We start from the raw sequence: 15,793 nt of genomic DNA, 5'->3' as shown, positions 1-15,793 counted from the left end.
GTAGCACCTGCCTCAGACAGTTTTCCTCTGAACTGGGACTGTTGATCATCCTTCTCCCCTTGTTCCTATGATTCCCCGGCACAAACACCTGTTATTCTGCTGCTATTATCAACCTAGCTAAAGAGTTTCCTGAACATCCTGGATATACTGTGTGTGAGTTCCAGAGCTAGGACCCAAGTCACGGAGAACAGCAACCACCCAGAAGAGCAGATTGGGAGGCAGTTTCTCCTCTCTATGACGTGTGTCCTAGTTTCAAGATCCATATCATGAAATGTTATCTGAATGTTAAAAATCCAGTATTACCAAAGGACCAACGTTGTAAAGGTCTACTTCTTTCTTTCTTTATTTCTTTAATTTATTTGTTCTTTCTAGATATACATGGCAGTAGAGTGTATTTTGGCATATTAGACATACATAGAATTAGCATAACTTAGTCACATAGGTCTGGTTCATCCTACTGTCTTTTCCATTCCCATCTCGCCTCCCTTCCCTTCATTCCCCTTTGTCTGTCCAAGGAACTTCTCATCTTCCCCTTCCTTGTTGTGACTTAGCATCCATATATCAGAGAAAACATTCTTTTTTGGGGGGGAGGGGGGACCAGCTTATTTCACTTAGCATAATATTCTTCAGTTCCATCTATTTACCATATGCCATAATTTCATTCTTCTATATGACTGAGTAATATTTCATTGTGTATATATACCACTTGTTTTTTAATCCATTCTTCTGTTATAGGGAACCTAGGTTGGTCCCATAGCCTGGCTATTGTGAATTGAGCTGCTGTAAACATTGATGTGGCAGCATCACTAGAGTATGCTGACTTTCAGTCCTTTGGATATAAACCCAAGAGTGGGATAACTGGGTCAAATAGTGGTTCCATCCCAAGTTTCCTAAGGAATCTTCATACTTTTTCCAGAGTGGTGGTACCAATTTGCAGTTCCAACAGTAATGTATAAGTGAACACAAAGGTCTCTTTCCAACTTCTCTTCCTATACATAACTACCTGTTAACTGTTTCATGAGTATTTTCCATAAATATTCTATGAACATTGAGGCACAGAATTTGTTACCCAAGTAGGATCATATTACACATATAGTTACCCAACTTCCATTTTTCACTTAAAAATACACCTATGCATCTTAGCTATCTTTCGTTATTGCATTACTTGGTCTACTGGGTCATTTCTGATATTTCACTATTGTAGAAATCCTTATACAAACAATTTTGACCTACAATATGTCAGTATCCCTAAGGAGATGGTCCTAGGCATAGTTTTGCTGGGCCAAGCTTTCAAAGTGTTTTAAATTTGGTAGATATTTTCAAATTGTCAAAGAAGTGTCTTAAATTTGCTTTCTCACCTAGTCAATAACAAGGTGCCTGTTTACCTTGTAGGCATTATCCATCCATTTGGGCTGTGCTAATCGGGTGAGAAGGAAAAGGAATTGTATTGTATTCAGGTTGTTTTTACTTGCATACATGTAATGTATTCATAATGAAGATAAAAGTCTTTTTATATTTACTGACTATTTGAAGTTTTCATCACTTTCTACATTTTTCTATTGAATATTACTGTAAATGAAAAGGTATTTATGCATCAAAGTCATTAACTATGGTTTGTTTCAATTCATTTTCAGAGTCTGAGCTCTGACTTTTTCCATTTGTTTATAACACTTTTCTTTTTCTTACAAATATGTTAGAAGTGGAAACTGCCATGGACATTTTGTTTTGTCCCAGTTCCAGTGTCCGGCCCTGTGCTCACCCTCAGGGCTCCCAGGGCCCAGGCTGAGGTGGGGGACGTGGTGGAGCTTCACTGCGAGGCCCTGAGGGGCTCTCCCCCGATCCTGTACCAGTTTTACCTGGAGGACGTCACCCTGGGAAACAGCTCGGTGCCCTCTGGGGGAGGGGCATCCTTCAACCTCTCCCTGACTGCAGAACATTCTGGAAACTACTCGTGCGAGGCCGACAATGGCCAGGGTGCCCAGTGCAGTGAGGCGGCGGCAATTTTCATCCCAGGTAAGTTTCTTACCCCCAGGGCACAGGTGTGAGCCAAAAATTTCCTCCAGGGACCCTCTGGTCATTCTCACGGGCTTTATCAAGAGAGTGCTTCCCACTTGTGGTGGGGGCAGGGACAAAGAGCATCATCGAATTCAGGGTTTACCTGCTGGCTCTTCTCTCACTGGCCACTGTCCATCCTGACCCTCAGCCCTGTCTCAATCATGGCAACGCCCTGCCTCACAAAGCCAGGAGCCATGTCCTGTGCCACACCAACACCCGCTTGGCCTCAGGGATTCTGGGCCTCTAGGCTCGTCCTGTCTCCCAGGCCAGGCACCAGCTTCAGGGCTCAGAGCAGCTGAAGGCCACAAGCCTCTGTCTTGGGCTCACGCATGGGGTCTCCCCGTCAGGGCTAACGGAGAGCCAAAGTGGTCCTGTGGCCCCAGGAGTCCCTGGGGGGCTGCTGGGGACAGTGGTCCTTGCTGCTGGCGCTCTGCTCTTCTACCATTGGCTTTCGAGGAAAGCAGGTAAGAAGCTCCTGGCTCACCTCCGCCTGAGCCCCTCCCTCCTCTGCCTTCCTTCAACCTCATGCCGACTGTGTGACCGTACCCCGGGCTTTCAAAACCTCCTCTCCTTCCACCCCACAATCCTTCTTCACCTTTCCCACTGGGTCCCCCAAAGCCCTCTTTACCAAATCTGAAACTGCTGAAAGAGCCGTGTTAGTGGAGCAAGCCTGGGTGACATGCAGCTTATCCAACCCCCCAAATTGCAACATGCCTCCCTCGGTATCTACAAAGACCCCTAAGCGATGGGAAGAGGAGGACATCAACTCTGAGAAACAGAAGTGAAAAACAGAAGCCAAATAGGAGTTGGTAACTTGTTGATTTTTTTTAAATGCACACTATGTTTGTAGATGATAAAGTCTCTTTTCCTGCCTTGCAGCTATTAAACTGCCTGCCATTTTTAAAGATCACTCTTTAAAAACTCCAAGATAAAGGTCTACAGTTTGTGGACTCCTATTTCACATTATAACCATACTCCTTTGGAGGCCGGGGTTTAGTAGTTTGGGCCCCATATATCACCTCCCTTGGGAAGGATTCAGACTGTATTGACAGCAATGCCTGGTGATTTCTATGTAAGTCTCCTGCGGCTGGGCCCCCTAAGAAGGTCCTCTTTTCCTAAATCAAATACCTCTGTGCTTTCTTTCACAGGGGGACGGACCGCCTCTGACCCCTCCAGGTAAGACCTGGGCTGTGTTTCCATGTAGTTAATGAAATTCCCATGGGGTATACAATGGAATTGAACCCGATTATCACCAAGAGCCCAGTTTCTGCTGTATGATGCTGAGATGGGTGGTACCCGCTTCACGTCGCCACTTCTGTTGGGATACCTCAAGGCAATTCCCAGGACCTTCCCATCCACCACTTCAACTGTAGAGGCCTTCTTCTCACATCAAGTATCCATTACTTTTTATTTCTCAGCTCACATCCTTATACAACCACCCCTAGCTCTTGGCTTGTTTGTCTGAGTGCCCACTGTGCCCCCTGAGTCCATCCATGTCTTGAGATGACTTAGCTTAATTAACCTGGAAAGCTCTGGACTTGGCCAACATAACCAAGACCTGTTGTGATGACAGCCAAGAAGACAGAGCCACATACCTTGGTCACCCAGTGAAGTCACTCTGCCAGCTGAAGAAGGGCCACTGTCTTGGATCCTTAAGGCTGACTTCAGTAGCCACACTGTGGCTTAACACTATCCCCGGGCAACCCCTGGTAGCAGTGGGAGTAGTATCTAAACCATCCAGAGTTCCTAAGACCTTTTCTGATTCTGATCTCTGTGAAAGTAGAGGTTCTGGAGCCTGGTTTGAATTTTGGTTTTTCCCTTTTCTAGTCACATGGTCATGGTCAGTCACTTCCCCTTGTAAAACCTCCATTATTTTTTTTACCTGTAGAATGGAGATAAAATAGAACTAACTTTCTATTGCTCCAAGTGCAGTGCCTATTACATACCTGATGGCCATAAAGTATAACATATGGTATTAATTCCTCATGATTCATAGTCATGAATATGATTCCAGGCTTGTCTGCCCATCTGGGGTAAAAACTCACTGAGAGGGATCACCATAGCCACTGTGTCAGGCCCCTGGGAAACACCAGTGTTCCTGTGTCTCACAGGCGCTCTTCAGACTCCAACCCCCAGGACCCCACCTACCACAATGTGCCAGGATGGATAGAGCTGCAGCCGGTGTACATGAACGGTGAGGACCAGGGACACGCCGTTGGGCTGGGCCACAGGGTCGGTGTGGGAAAGAGCTGGGACCGGAGGTGAGGGGCGACAGCCCACAGACCCAGAAGGTTTCGTCCTTTTGGACAATAAACAGGCTGGGGAGGAGGACAGGGCTCAGCTAAGAGGCAAGCTCCTTCCTGTCCTCTGACACGTCAACTTCTCTCTAAGTAAATTCTAGAGGAGAAGACGTGGTTTACTCCCAAGTGTCCTGCCTCCAGAAGGAAAGCAGAAATTCAGGTAAGAGCAGAGGGAGCACCGGTTCTGGCCAGCCTTCAACGTCGACAGCCTACTGCTCCATCTCCTCCTCCCCAGAAGGACTGGGCCAGCCAGACACAGAGCCAGCTGCCCCCAGCCTAGTTCACTGGGGCTTCTCAACTTGTGCCTACACTGTTTGGGGTTAGCCCAAGCCCATCACATGGTACTGCTCTCTCTGTCCTCAACTGATGGCCTCAGTACAGTCTAACTCAGCATAGAACCATCACCTTGGGATGTCACTGAACCCTCTGTAAAGCCATTTGTTTATAAAATGGAGCAGGACTATTATTCTCTGCTGTCGTATTTTGGGCTCCTATACAGAATACTATAGACTGGTTGGCTTACAAAATAAGCATTTATTGCTCACAGTTCCCAACATGGTCAGGGTCCCCTCTTCCTCTCCCTGGTTTGCAAACAAGAGCTTTCTTGCTACATCCTCTCATGATAGAGGGATCATCTTTCTTGTGCCTCATTTTCTAAGGACGCCAATCCCATCATTGTAGATCTAAGATACATCTAAGATATATATATGTGTGTGTGTGTATATACAAATGATCTAACATATATTTAAGATATAGATTGATGATTGATAGATTGGTCGGTAGACAGATCAAACCCTTAGAACAGGGCTATATAGGGGTGTAAATAAAAATTTTGTATATATAGAAAGAGATCTTAGAGAGAGATACATATATATGATCTAAGATATATATTTATATCTAAGATCTCAGCTATATATTTCCTTAGAACTAGGATACAAATAAATATCTATAAATATATATTTATCATATGTATAAATATCTTAGATATCCCTTAGAACTGTACCTGTAGCATATATAGATATAGAAGGATATAACTGTAGTATACTTGCATATGATAGTTTGTTTTCTTTTTTTTTTCAATATTTATTTATTTTTTTAAGTTGCAGGTGGATACAGCATCTTTAATTCCTTTTTATGTGGTGCTGAGGATCGACCCCAGTGCCTCACGCGTGCTAGGAGAGCACTCTACCACTGAGCCACAACCCCAGCCCCGAGTTTATTTTCTTTAGAGCACTCAGAACTGTACCTGGCACACAGAAACTGCTCAGCACATGACAGATGATAGGAATTATCCATCTAAAACCGGGTGCACAGTATGTGCCTGTATCATATAGATGCATACATCTCTGCAATAAGCCCAGAGGCAGATGACATGCGGATTCCCATCATAGAGACGTGACAAGTGAGGCAGGAGAGGTTGAGTGACTAGCCCCAGACCACCGGGGTGGCAAGGCAGACCCAGGGCTCCGTCCCAGGGAGATAGGACTCAGAATCTTCTCTCTAAAGCCTGCTTCAGACAATGCTCCATAATATGTGACGTGACTCTAGGGTCAAGGGACTACCAAGGTCAAAGGTGAAGCCCTTCTTTTGAGAGCTTCTGGAAGCTCAGAGTGGGGAGCAAAGCGTGAGGTGGTGCTGAGGAGGGGGCTGGTCAGCGCTCCAAGGCTGAGGACAGAATGGGCACTTGCTGGGCAGGAGAGGTCCTAGGGCGGAAAGGACTGGCCTTATAGCACGGGGCACAGGGACAGCTCTGAGTGGGCCTCCACAGCTGAGCGCTCCCCTTCTTTCCACAGCGGCCTCTGCACACAGCCTCAGCCATCAGACGGTGAGTCTCCTGACCTGTGTTGCCTCGCCCGGGGGCCCAACAGCTCTGGCCCCCGCCTAAGTGTTCCTTCCTCCTAGGACTCCTCTGTCATCTACGCCAAGGTGAAGAAGGCACGCACCCCAGCCTCCGGGCCCCACCAGCTGGCCTCCCCGGCTCCTCACAGATGAGTCCACGCATCTCCCCAACTGCTGTCTCAGCCTCTGAATCCCAGTGCTCTCCATGGGGAAGAAGGAGCATTGAAATGGGAAGATTGAAGCCACCCCAGGCCACATCCAGCAGCTTTTGTGTCAAATGCTCTGTCTGCACCGAGCCCAGAGCCCTGCTGGACTCCCACTTATTTCCTAGGTTACAGCGTTGCCCTCGTGGCTCCTTTTTTAATCTAGTGATAAGTTGCTCCCAACTCGGGGCCCATTGCATCTCCAGGCTTCCTTAGTGAGTGTCAGCTGGGGAGGAGGGGGGTCCTGACAGTCCTCAATTCCAGCAGGGAGGTCCTGCCCGCGTGGGTACACTTCTCAATTGCTATCAGCCTCCTGGGACGACTGCAGGAGCCTGCCAGATGGGAAGCACACGCCCCTAGGATGATGGACGCCATATGGATGTCCTTCTAGTGGACTGCACTTTATGCTTTTCAACCTGTCTGAATCTCCAAGGTCACCTGCCTTGAGACTAACTCCTCTCCTGCGCCTGTGCCAATATCTATTCATCCAAGTGAGTGGACTTTGCACTCCGGTTCCCAGGTCTTCCCCAACCTTCCAGGATGCCCAAGGACACTGCTAGAATGCATATTGGAATATATGCAAATTACCATTTGACTGAATGAGTGAAGAAGAAACTATGGGTAATCAAACTGGCATCTGATCCAGCTTCAGCATGCTCCCGAGAAAATTCAGGAGGTACTTCTGTTTCCTCTGAGCAAGAAATAAAAGAGAAGCAGCTGGGGTGAGGAATTTGGCTTATCAAGAAAGAGAATTTCTCAGACTTTAATGTGCCTCCGGAATACCTGAGGATCTTATGAAATTGCAGATCCTGGCTCCGTGAGGCTGGGTGGAGCCTGGGATTCTCTGTAACAAACTTCCAGGTGACACTGATGCCACAGGACCAGGAACCCTACTGAGAGCTGAGGTGCAGGAGGCCTGGCTGCCCTCCATGTAACTTGTACACAGTTCACACTGTTCCTGAAGCAGTCCTTCAGCCAGAGCACCGCCAGCTGCTGTGGCATACAGAACTTCTCTGCAGCATATTGTGTTTTATCAGCCACCCTGAGTGGGGGAAGGTGGCTGCCGCCATCTGTGTTTCCCCACACTTTCCCGTGAAGGGTGAATGAACACCCTATGTATCAACATGCCCTCCAGACCCTGCCCCTAGTTGAGAGGTGCTCTTCTCCATTTCCTAGCTCAGCCCTTCTGCAATTCCTTCTCCTGAAAGGCCTTTCCCATCATCTCCATCTACTGTAATTCTGCCCTTTCCCTAAGCCCCACCAGTATCCACCCACCATCTCTCCTTTGGGCACCTATGGCACTTTGACAGATTTGTAATTACCATTGTCAATGTGGGGAGAGAACTGAAAGTTGGTTAGGACAACCCTAATTTTGCAGCAAGAAATTGAGATCTGGGAGGAAACCAGATGATGATGACCACATAGCCAGGTAGTAGCAAAGCCCAAACTAAAGTAACCCAGGGCTCCCAACCTGCAAGACCACATTCTTTCCTCCACATCTCTCTTCTGTTGCAGAAACATGGGGCTGGGGGCATTTCTGGTTCTCCAACAACTTCGAGAGGCCATAAAAGCAAAGCCCAACTCCAGTTGATGTACACACAGAGCCCAGCATGGTGCCTGGCATACAGCTGGCTTTCAATAAATCATTGTCAAATTGAATGTTGGGTAAGTCTCCCAATGAATCTGCATCATCTCCACCAATTTATCCATATCTTTACTGATTAACTCTTATTCCAGGGGAATGCAATTCATGTCCTCAGACCTCAGAATGTTTGGGGATACCAATAAAATAATTTCTATGAGACCAACCTGTCAGTCTGGAGTGGACTTTTTAACTGTTTTTAACAAAACCAGCATTGCCTGCAGGTTGCCTGAAACTCAAGAAAAAAAAATAAATCAGATGAACCACAAATTTTTTTACTCTCTCCTTACTCCTTCCCTCCCCCTCCCTTCCTTTTTCTCCTTTCATCTCCTTCTTTTTAGCTGAAGACACACCTCTGTCCCAGTCACCCCAGCCAGGAGACACACAGCTGTCTCTGGCTCTCTACACTGAATTGGTCACCCAGTCCAATCCATTCTGCTGTCTGTCTTAGGTATCTCATAAATCGTGTTCCCTCGGCCCCTGCCCTGGTACTGGCTCTTGTCAACCATGAGGACTATTGCAGTCACCTGAGACTGGTGTCCCTACCTCCAGACTCTTCCACCCCCATTCATTCCCAGTAGGATCAGCAGGATGAACTGTCCAGCCTGTTGATCCCTCTGCTGGGATTCCCTTGTTTTCCAGAGAGCTCACTCTTTCCTGTGGGCACAAGGCTCTTTGCAGTTTAATTCCAACCCAAACTTCCAGCTTCATCTCCAATCCTTCCCCACCACCACAGGAACAGGCACCCCACGCTCCTGACACACACACACACACACACACACACACACACACACACACACACCCCTGATTTCATGTGGCCATACCTTTCCACATCTGTTCCAGTAACTGTTCCCTCTTTGACTTATCTGTGGAAGTCACTTGTCCTGCAAAACCTAATTCCCCTCTCAGGGAAGCTTCACTTTTTCCCTCTGGGTCTCTATAACTTTTGCATCTATGTTTCTTATCATCCTTACAAGAGAGAGAGACAGACAGATGGATGGGCACAGAGACAGAGACAGAGAGACACAGAGAGAGACCCTCCCCAATTCTCACATCGCCGCAGCCCACAGTACAGGACTTGGTCAGTCAGAGGCTCAGCTCTTAGTGGATAAATGTATAGAATGGGACTTTGCCTGTTTTCTCAGAATAACTCCCGTGGCCCCAAGGCTGAGGTCCGCAGTTGACAGTTACCCACCATGTTCTGAAGAGGAGCTTCTAGACACACCCACGGGACCAACAGAAGGCACACCCACCCTCGGCACTTCCAGATCCTCAGGCCTCCTCATCAGTGATGTGTGGGGTTCATTAAGGAGATGGTGACCCAGTGAGGGTGCTGGGCACCTGCCCTCCTGACCCAGCCAGGGAAGACAAGACTCCTGGATAACTGCTCAGAGAAATGAAGAGGGTCCTTCAGCACTCAGCTCAGGAGTCCACAGGCCCCTCCTGTGCCCCCGAGCCCTGCCCACTGAGCTTTCAGGAGATCTGGACACGAGTGCCCTGGAGTTTGGGTGTCTGAGGGAGAAGCATTTCTCACACTCCTGATGTCCCCACCCTGCCGTGGGGAGGGAGCCCATTACACCACACCCCTGGTCCCTCTCTGCCTTACTCCCCCGATAAGGAACAGCTACTTAGCTCCCTGAAGAGGATGGAAAGAGAGTGTGGGCATGTGTGGACCAGCCAGTCTGTCTCCCCCTGTGTCATGGCCAAGGGCATCTCACGGGAGTTTGTGTTGTCCTCTGTCCTAAGTTCCAAAGGACCCACTTCTGGCTGCAGATGTAGCTCAGTGGTAGAGTGCTTGCCTAGCATAAGTGAGGCCCTGGGTCAGATCCCTGGACACTGCCCCCCCAAAAAAAATGTTGAAAGGACCCACCTCCACAGATAGGTGCCTGCAAGGCTTCAAACCTTAAGAAACAGGGGAGACTTCAGAAGAGCAAATGCACAGGAAAGATAGAAGTTTCTGCTACGGCCATGGTGGATGCTTTATGCATCAGTGGTATTTACCTGGCATAGGCCACATGGGGTTTTTACCATGATTATTTGCAATAATTTATTTGGAACTGTAATCTGGAGCTGAATTTGATTTTGGCCACTGAAGGCCTCTAAGGCTCTGGCTGCACTGTTTTTTGGCAGGTCACTAAGACTTTGTCCTAAGGCTTTGGTGCTTTTAGAATGCACACACTGACCATTAAGCAATGCTGGGCAGGGGTGCTGGACTGCTCAGGCTGGAGTCTGTAGCCACAGGTCTCACTAGTTCTGCTACTGTGTATTCAGGCTGCTGCATCTGCCAGGCAAGGATCCCAGTTTCTCTTGGCATGTGCAGCATGACCCAATGGCACTTTCCTCATGTATACCATGTGCCCCCACCTCCACTCTGGGCCACCTGCTGGAGGTTGATCTTGACAATGGGATAGTAGAGCCATTGGATGGATTTCTCTCCTTTACCATTCACCAAGTGCACTGCTCAAAGATGCAAAAACTTGATATAGAAACATTCTGAGACCAGGCAATCAACTTGTGGCATAGCTGTGACCAAGTTGGGAAGACACACCTTTAGATGTGTTCTCCTTACTTCCTAGTCTCTCCCATTCTCTCATTCCTGCTCCCTAAGATTAGGCTCATCCATCATGCGGTTAACACATGAACTTCTGCTTCATGCTATTTTCCAGGGATCACGAGCTAAAACAGCAGCTTCAAGCCACAGAGTTACAGCAAGGTGGCAGTCACATGGAGCCCAGCAGTCACAACCAGATATGCAGCCACAGAAAGTGGGAGCAGATGGAAAACCCCTTGGCAGAGCCAAGAGTCTTGAAAAGATGCCCACTTCTTAAACAGATGTTGCTTCCCTAAACAGTCGAGGCTGTTGCGAAGGTTCAACTATTTAAAAAAATTTTGTCATTAAAGTCTTTGACCTGTTGGAATTCAGAGCAGTAGTTCCTGCTTTCAATGTAATACAGATGAGTTCCATGTGTGCCACATGGTGTTCAAGCTTTCTAGTGCAAGGGCCTGTCCTGGATCAGCAGGGCCAGCTCTGCCAACCCAACCCAAGCTGAGCCTTTCCAAAGGAGGCCACATCATGTCACAGGCCTGCACCTTGTAGAGCACAAAGCAGAGACGATTGTCTTGATTGCAGAAATGTAGTTTGCCATAAAGGTGGAGCAGGAGAAATTTTTTCCAAAAGGGCAGGGTTCTTAGGTCTAAATGAAAACCCAGAGAGGACAGCGTAAGGGCAGTTCAAGACTAAAAACTTATTTGCTCACCATCTCTTGTAGAGATCTTGTCACCAAATAGCTCACACCCAATACAGTGCTGAGAAGACTTTTGCACCAGGCTCCAGAGAGGAAATTTAAAAATCCCTCATTAGGAAAGAAAGGTACCTCCTCTGTGGATTTTGACTCCCTGTCTCCAAAATGATAAGTGCACAGGGCAAAACAAACTTGCTGGAAGATTTCTACCACTCGGGTTAAAGTTATGGGGCACAGACTCCAGATCAATGTCCTTCTAATTAGACTAACGTTTAAAAGATCTTTTCCATTCACCCTTCCAGGGAATTAAAGACGAGATGGGTGACTTCCTAGAGCACTCTCCCGGGTGTTTTGTTGACAAAAGAACCTGTTGTTTGCTCCTGAGAGCATTTCCATAAATGCCAGTTCCTTGTGTGGGGCCCCTGGCGTGTCCTGCAGCTCTGGTTACCTGGCACCAGGCGGTTCAAGAGATGAAGGGCAGGGATGGAAAGAGATCAAGGGAGAGAGCTCAGGCTCCTGGCTTCTCAGGGCTGTCTCCTCCACACCCAGCCCCCTCCGGAGTCTCCCTGGCTGCTCTCATTCACACCTTCTCCACAGCCTGAATACCACATCCAGGGCTCTGAACCACAGTGCAAACCCCATAGAAAGTTCTGTGCAAGGTTGGTTCTGTGGCTATTGAAGAGTGAGGGGGAGAGTTGGGAGAAATGAGAGAACAAGGCTGAGAGCAGGTGCCTCTCCCTCTTTCCATGTGCCCAGGGTGCCCTCTTCCAGTGAAGAAACTGTCACCTGCCTGACCAAAAACAGGACACAGGACTGGGTGGGGGGAGGTGCTGAGAGAAGCCCAGCTGCATCCCACCTGCAGGGTCAGGGGTCCCAGGACTGAGACTCGGGCTTTGAGAGGCGGAATGGGCAGGCAGAGGCCAGCTACTTAATTCTCATGGCTCATGATCAGAGGAGACCTGGAGACAGCACTCAGCCTGTGCTGGAATCCTCAGCCCCGGAGCACCCCAACAGCCTGGAATCACAGGAAGTGAGAGTTGAAGGACACCCCTGGTGCAGCTTTAGTGCATGCTGGAGGGGGACGTCTTTACACTTCCTGTTGCCCTCTTTGCACCCTGAAGTCTGTCTGCATTAAGAAGATCCTGCTCCCTGGACTTATCATCAAAAGGCCTCTTCCAACAACTGGACCAGGGGAGCAATCGAGTATGGGGGAGAACGTCCTCTGTCCTCAGGGTCACTGCTGGCCTGTTCTCTGGTTGTGTGCTCAGTGTATACAGCTGAGCCCTTCACACCTTTGCCTTGGCTGACTTCCCCGTGAGCACTTCCCTGACTAACTTATTTATAATTGCAGATGGCCAGCGGCCTCGGAGGGAGGATGCCCAGGGAAGAGGGCACAAGCCATAAGACAGGATCACACCTGACGCGTTTGAGGACAGACAGCAGAGAGCACAGAGTGGAAGCAGACAGACCAGCCAGGAAACCACCATGAGATCCAAGCAAGAGATGATGATGGCTGAGATGAGATGAAAGCGGTGATGGTGGTCAGCAATGGCGGGATACCGGCCATATTTTAACCAGAATTTCCTGGTGGATGAGATGACAAGTACATGAGAAAGAAAAGAATCAACATGACTCCAAAATATTTAACCTGGGCCCCTAGAAGGATGGAAATTCTATCCTAACGTGCTAAACAGCCTGAGTGGAATAAATCCGGGAGAGAGGATCAGAGTTCATTTTCAACAAGTTCCACTGGAGAGGCACAGGGGACATGCAGGTGGAGCTGTCAAGCAGACAGTCCATCACCTAAGTCCAGGTCCAGGAGAAAGGCCTGGGGATGCATCTGTCAGTCACTGGCATAAAGACAGCATGAGATCATCAAGGGAGGCATGGTGGGTACAGTGGCCGAGATAGCCTTTGTGACCACTTCAGAAACATGTGTTGGCTGCCAATTCAACATGGTCAAAGGAGCACTCCAATTGACTCCTCTCAAAAGCCACCACAATATTATTTGATCATTTACTGGTCTCTGTCCTACAATACTGTATGCATTCTCTCAATAGATTCCTGAAATTATCCCTGAGGGAGTGATATTATGCCCATGTTTCAGATGGCATGGTGCTAAGTTCAAACTTTTGTCAAAGATCAAGGGTGAAGTTAGGTTTCAAACTCAAGAGGTCAGCCTCTTTTTTTAAAATATTTTTTATAGCTTTATTTATTTATTTATCTTTATGTGGTGCTGAGGATCAAGCCTAGTGCCTCACCTGTGCTAGGCAAGCGCTCTACCACTGAGCTACAGCCCCAGCTCCAGGAGGCCGGCTCTTAGCCACACTGTTATACAGAGAGAGCATGCATTGTAGCGAATCTAAACTTTAGCAAAATAAAATAACATTCCTAAGAGGAAAATACACAAGACCCCTAAAAATGTGGGTGAAAAACCTTCGAAGGTGACAGCCACACAGCAGCCCTAGACAGCAAGTTGTCCCCAGAAAGTCAGGGGACTCTAAAGGTTGTGTTCAGGTGAACCACTGCTACTACAGGAACTATGCAAACAGGCACTCAAAGTAAAGTTCCTAAGCCATTGCTGATCAATTCTAAGTGATCAGATGAAGATATATGAATTTTAATAGAGACTTTAATGAGAAGAAAAATATTAATTAGAGACCCTGGGAAAAACAAGACAGTGTAAGAAAGAGGTGGTTCAGATTGGATGCAAACTAAAGTATGGGGTAATTGTGGATAATTGATGGAGTGGAGAAAAGAGACCTTCATTCATAGAACATTCTCCTTCGAGTGCCCAAGGTTTAATTACACAGCATCTTATTTCCTTTTCTGTAGCCTAATCACAGTACTTGGTTCTTCAGTGAATCATGTTTACTTAATCATAATGTCTTAAATACCATTTAAGGGTTCAAATCAACCCCAAGCACAAAACACTTAATTACCATAAACATGCTCATATGAAAGTGATAATATGACTGACAGAAATCTTGAGGCAGAAAGTGGAAAGAAGTCTATATATAATAATTTCCTTGTTTTGTGTAGTGGAGAATCAATAGATCTTGTCTAACAATGGTAATCAAGAAGGAGATTTAAGTACATTACTTTTAAATTTTTTATTAGTAATAGTGCATTATAGTTATATGTAATTGTAGCAGGCATTTTGAGCTATTTATAAAAGCATAGAACATAATTTGCTCCATTGTAATTCCCAGAAGTACATTACTTTTAAACATAAGTCTAACCACTAGGAAAATCTAGTAATATTACAGATTAAAACCAGGAAGGTAGAAAAGTTCTAAGTCATTTATCTTTCCCACATGTAGATAATAATACCATCAAAAGTGAATAAATTGAAAGTTTACCTACATTATCATGTTATAACTGTGCTAACACCTGGATGATAAAAAGTGGAATTTTAGGGAGAGATATGGAGGAGAAACTTTACTTCTAGTGTATGTATTTATCTGCTGTTTGAATTTTTAAACATGAGCGTGTATCCTTTATACACACACATGTGCCTACAGGATTTAGTATGTAGGTGAATCCACACAACTACAGCACTTGGAAAAACTCAAGCCCAGCAGGTGCCGGAGGCAGGAGGATCTCAGGTTCAAAGCCAGCCTCAGCCATTTAGCAAGACCCTAAACAATTCAGTGAGATCCTGACTCAAAATAAAGAGCTCCGGGGATGTGGCTTAGTGGTTAAGCGCCCTGGGGTTCAATTTTGAATACAAAAACTAAAACCAAAAAACCTTCAAGTTAAAGCTGAAGTTCTAAGTAATGGCCACGAGGTGTCACTGTCTCATCGTCCTGAGGCCAAAACCAAAAAACCCTTCAAGTTAAAGCTGAAGTTCTAAGTAATGGCCACGAGATGTCACTGTCTCATGGTCCTGGGGCCAAGCGTGAGAGCAGAGCTGTCTCACGGGAGCCTTGACAACCCGGGAACAGGGGCTCCTGGGTGGCTTGCTGGCAGCAGGAGCTGGCTTTCTGCACACACCCAGACCTGTGTCATCTCGGGGTAAACAGCGGAAAGTGCAGGAGGCAGGAGCACATTCAGCTGGCCTCCGTGGCAAAACTGCCTGGGAAACACCAGATGGCATCACCATTCGAGAAACTGCCTGATGGAGTCGGTAAGGGCAGGGAACAACCAGAAACCGAGGTCCTAGAAAAGCCATTGCACGAAGCGAGACTCAGGAAGCTCAAGTTCTTTAGATCTGTGCCTGCTTGCCCTGGTGGTGGCGCCAGTCTGTCATCCCGGGACCCCGGAGGCTGAAGCAGCCTTACTCAGTGGTAAGGCAGCCCTAAGTTCAAATTCCCATTACTACAGAAATAAAATAAAATGTAATAAAAAAAAATCTACATATAGAAGCCTTGTGACCTTGGGCAAGCTGCTTAGCCCAAGAGAGCTCAGTACCCTACCTGGAAGGTGAAATGATAAGAGCAGCTTTCCTAGGTTGGCAGTTTCCTATAAAGTTAAGCACACACTTTCTATACCAGCCAGCAACACCACCCA

At 47.2% G+C, this 15,793-nt stretch overlaps 1 protein-coding gene across 1 annotated transcript in view; it reads left to right on the top strand.

Annotated features, from left to right (window-relative positions):
- LOC144368732 (Fc receptor-like protein 5) overlaps positions 1-8,205 on the top strand; it is a 31,904-nt gene extending 23,699 nt beyond the window's left edge. The window contains exons 12-17 of the mRNA XM_078027849.1: positions 1,735-2,042; positions 2,321-2,519; positions 3,204-3,231; positions 4,167-4,249; positions 4,447-6,180; positions 6,258-8,205. Of these exons, the coding sequence (XP_077883975.1) occupies positions 1,735-2,042; positions 2,321-2,519; positions 3,204-3,231; positions 4,167-4,249; positions 4,447-4,679 (851 nt within the window). The 3' untranslated portion in view covers positions 4,680-6,180; positions 6,258-8,205. The remainder of the gene's footprint in view (positions 1-1,734; positions 2,043-2,320; positions 2,520-3,203; positions 3,232-4,166; positions 4,250-4,446; positions 6,181-6,257) is intronic.
- Positions 8,206-15,793: the final 7,588 nt, after the last annotated feature.

This window comes from Ictidomys tridecemlineatus, chromosome 11, assembly GCF_052094955.1.
Source record: "Ictidomys tridecemlineatus isolate mIctTri1 chromosome 11, mIctTri1.hap1, whole genome shotgun sequence".
Classification (NCBI taxonomy): Eukaryota; Metazoa; Chordata; class Mammalia; order Rodentia; family Sciuridae; genus Ictidomys; species Ictidomys tridecemlineatus.
The sequence above is the reverse complement of the archived record's forward strand: the minus strand, read 5'-3'. Positions and strand labels throughout refer to the sequence as shown.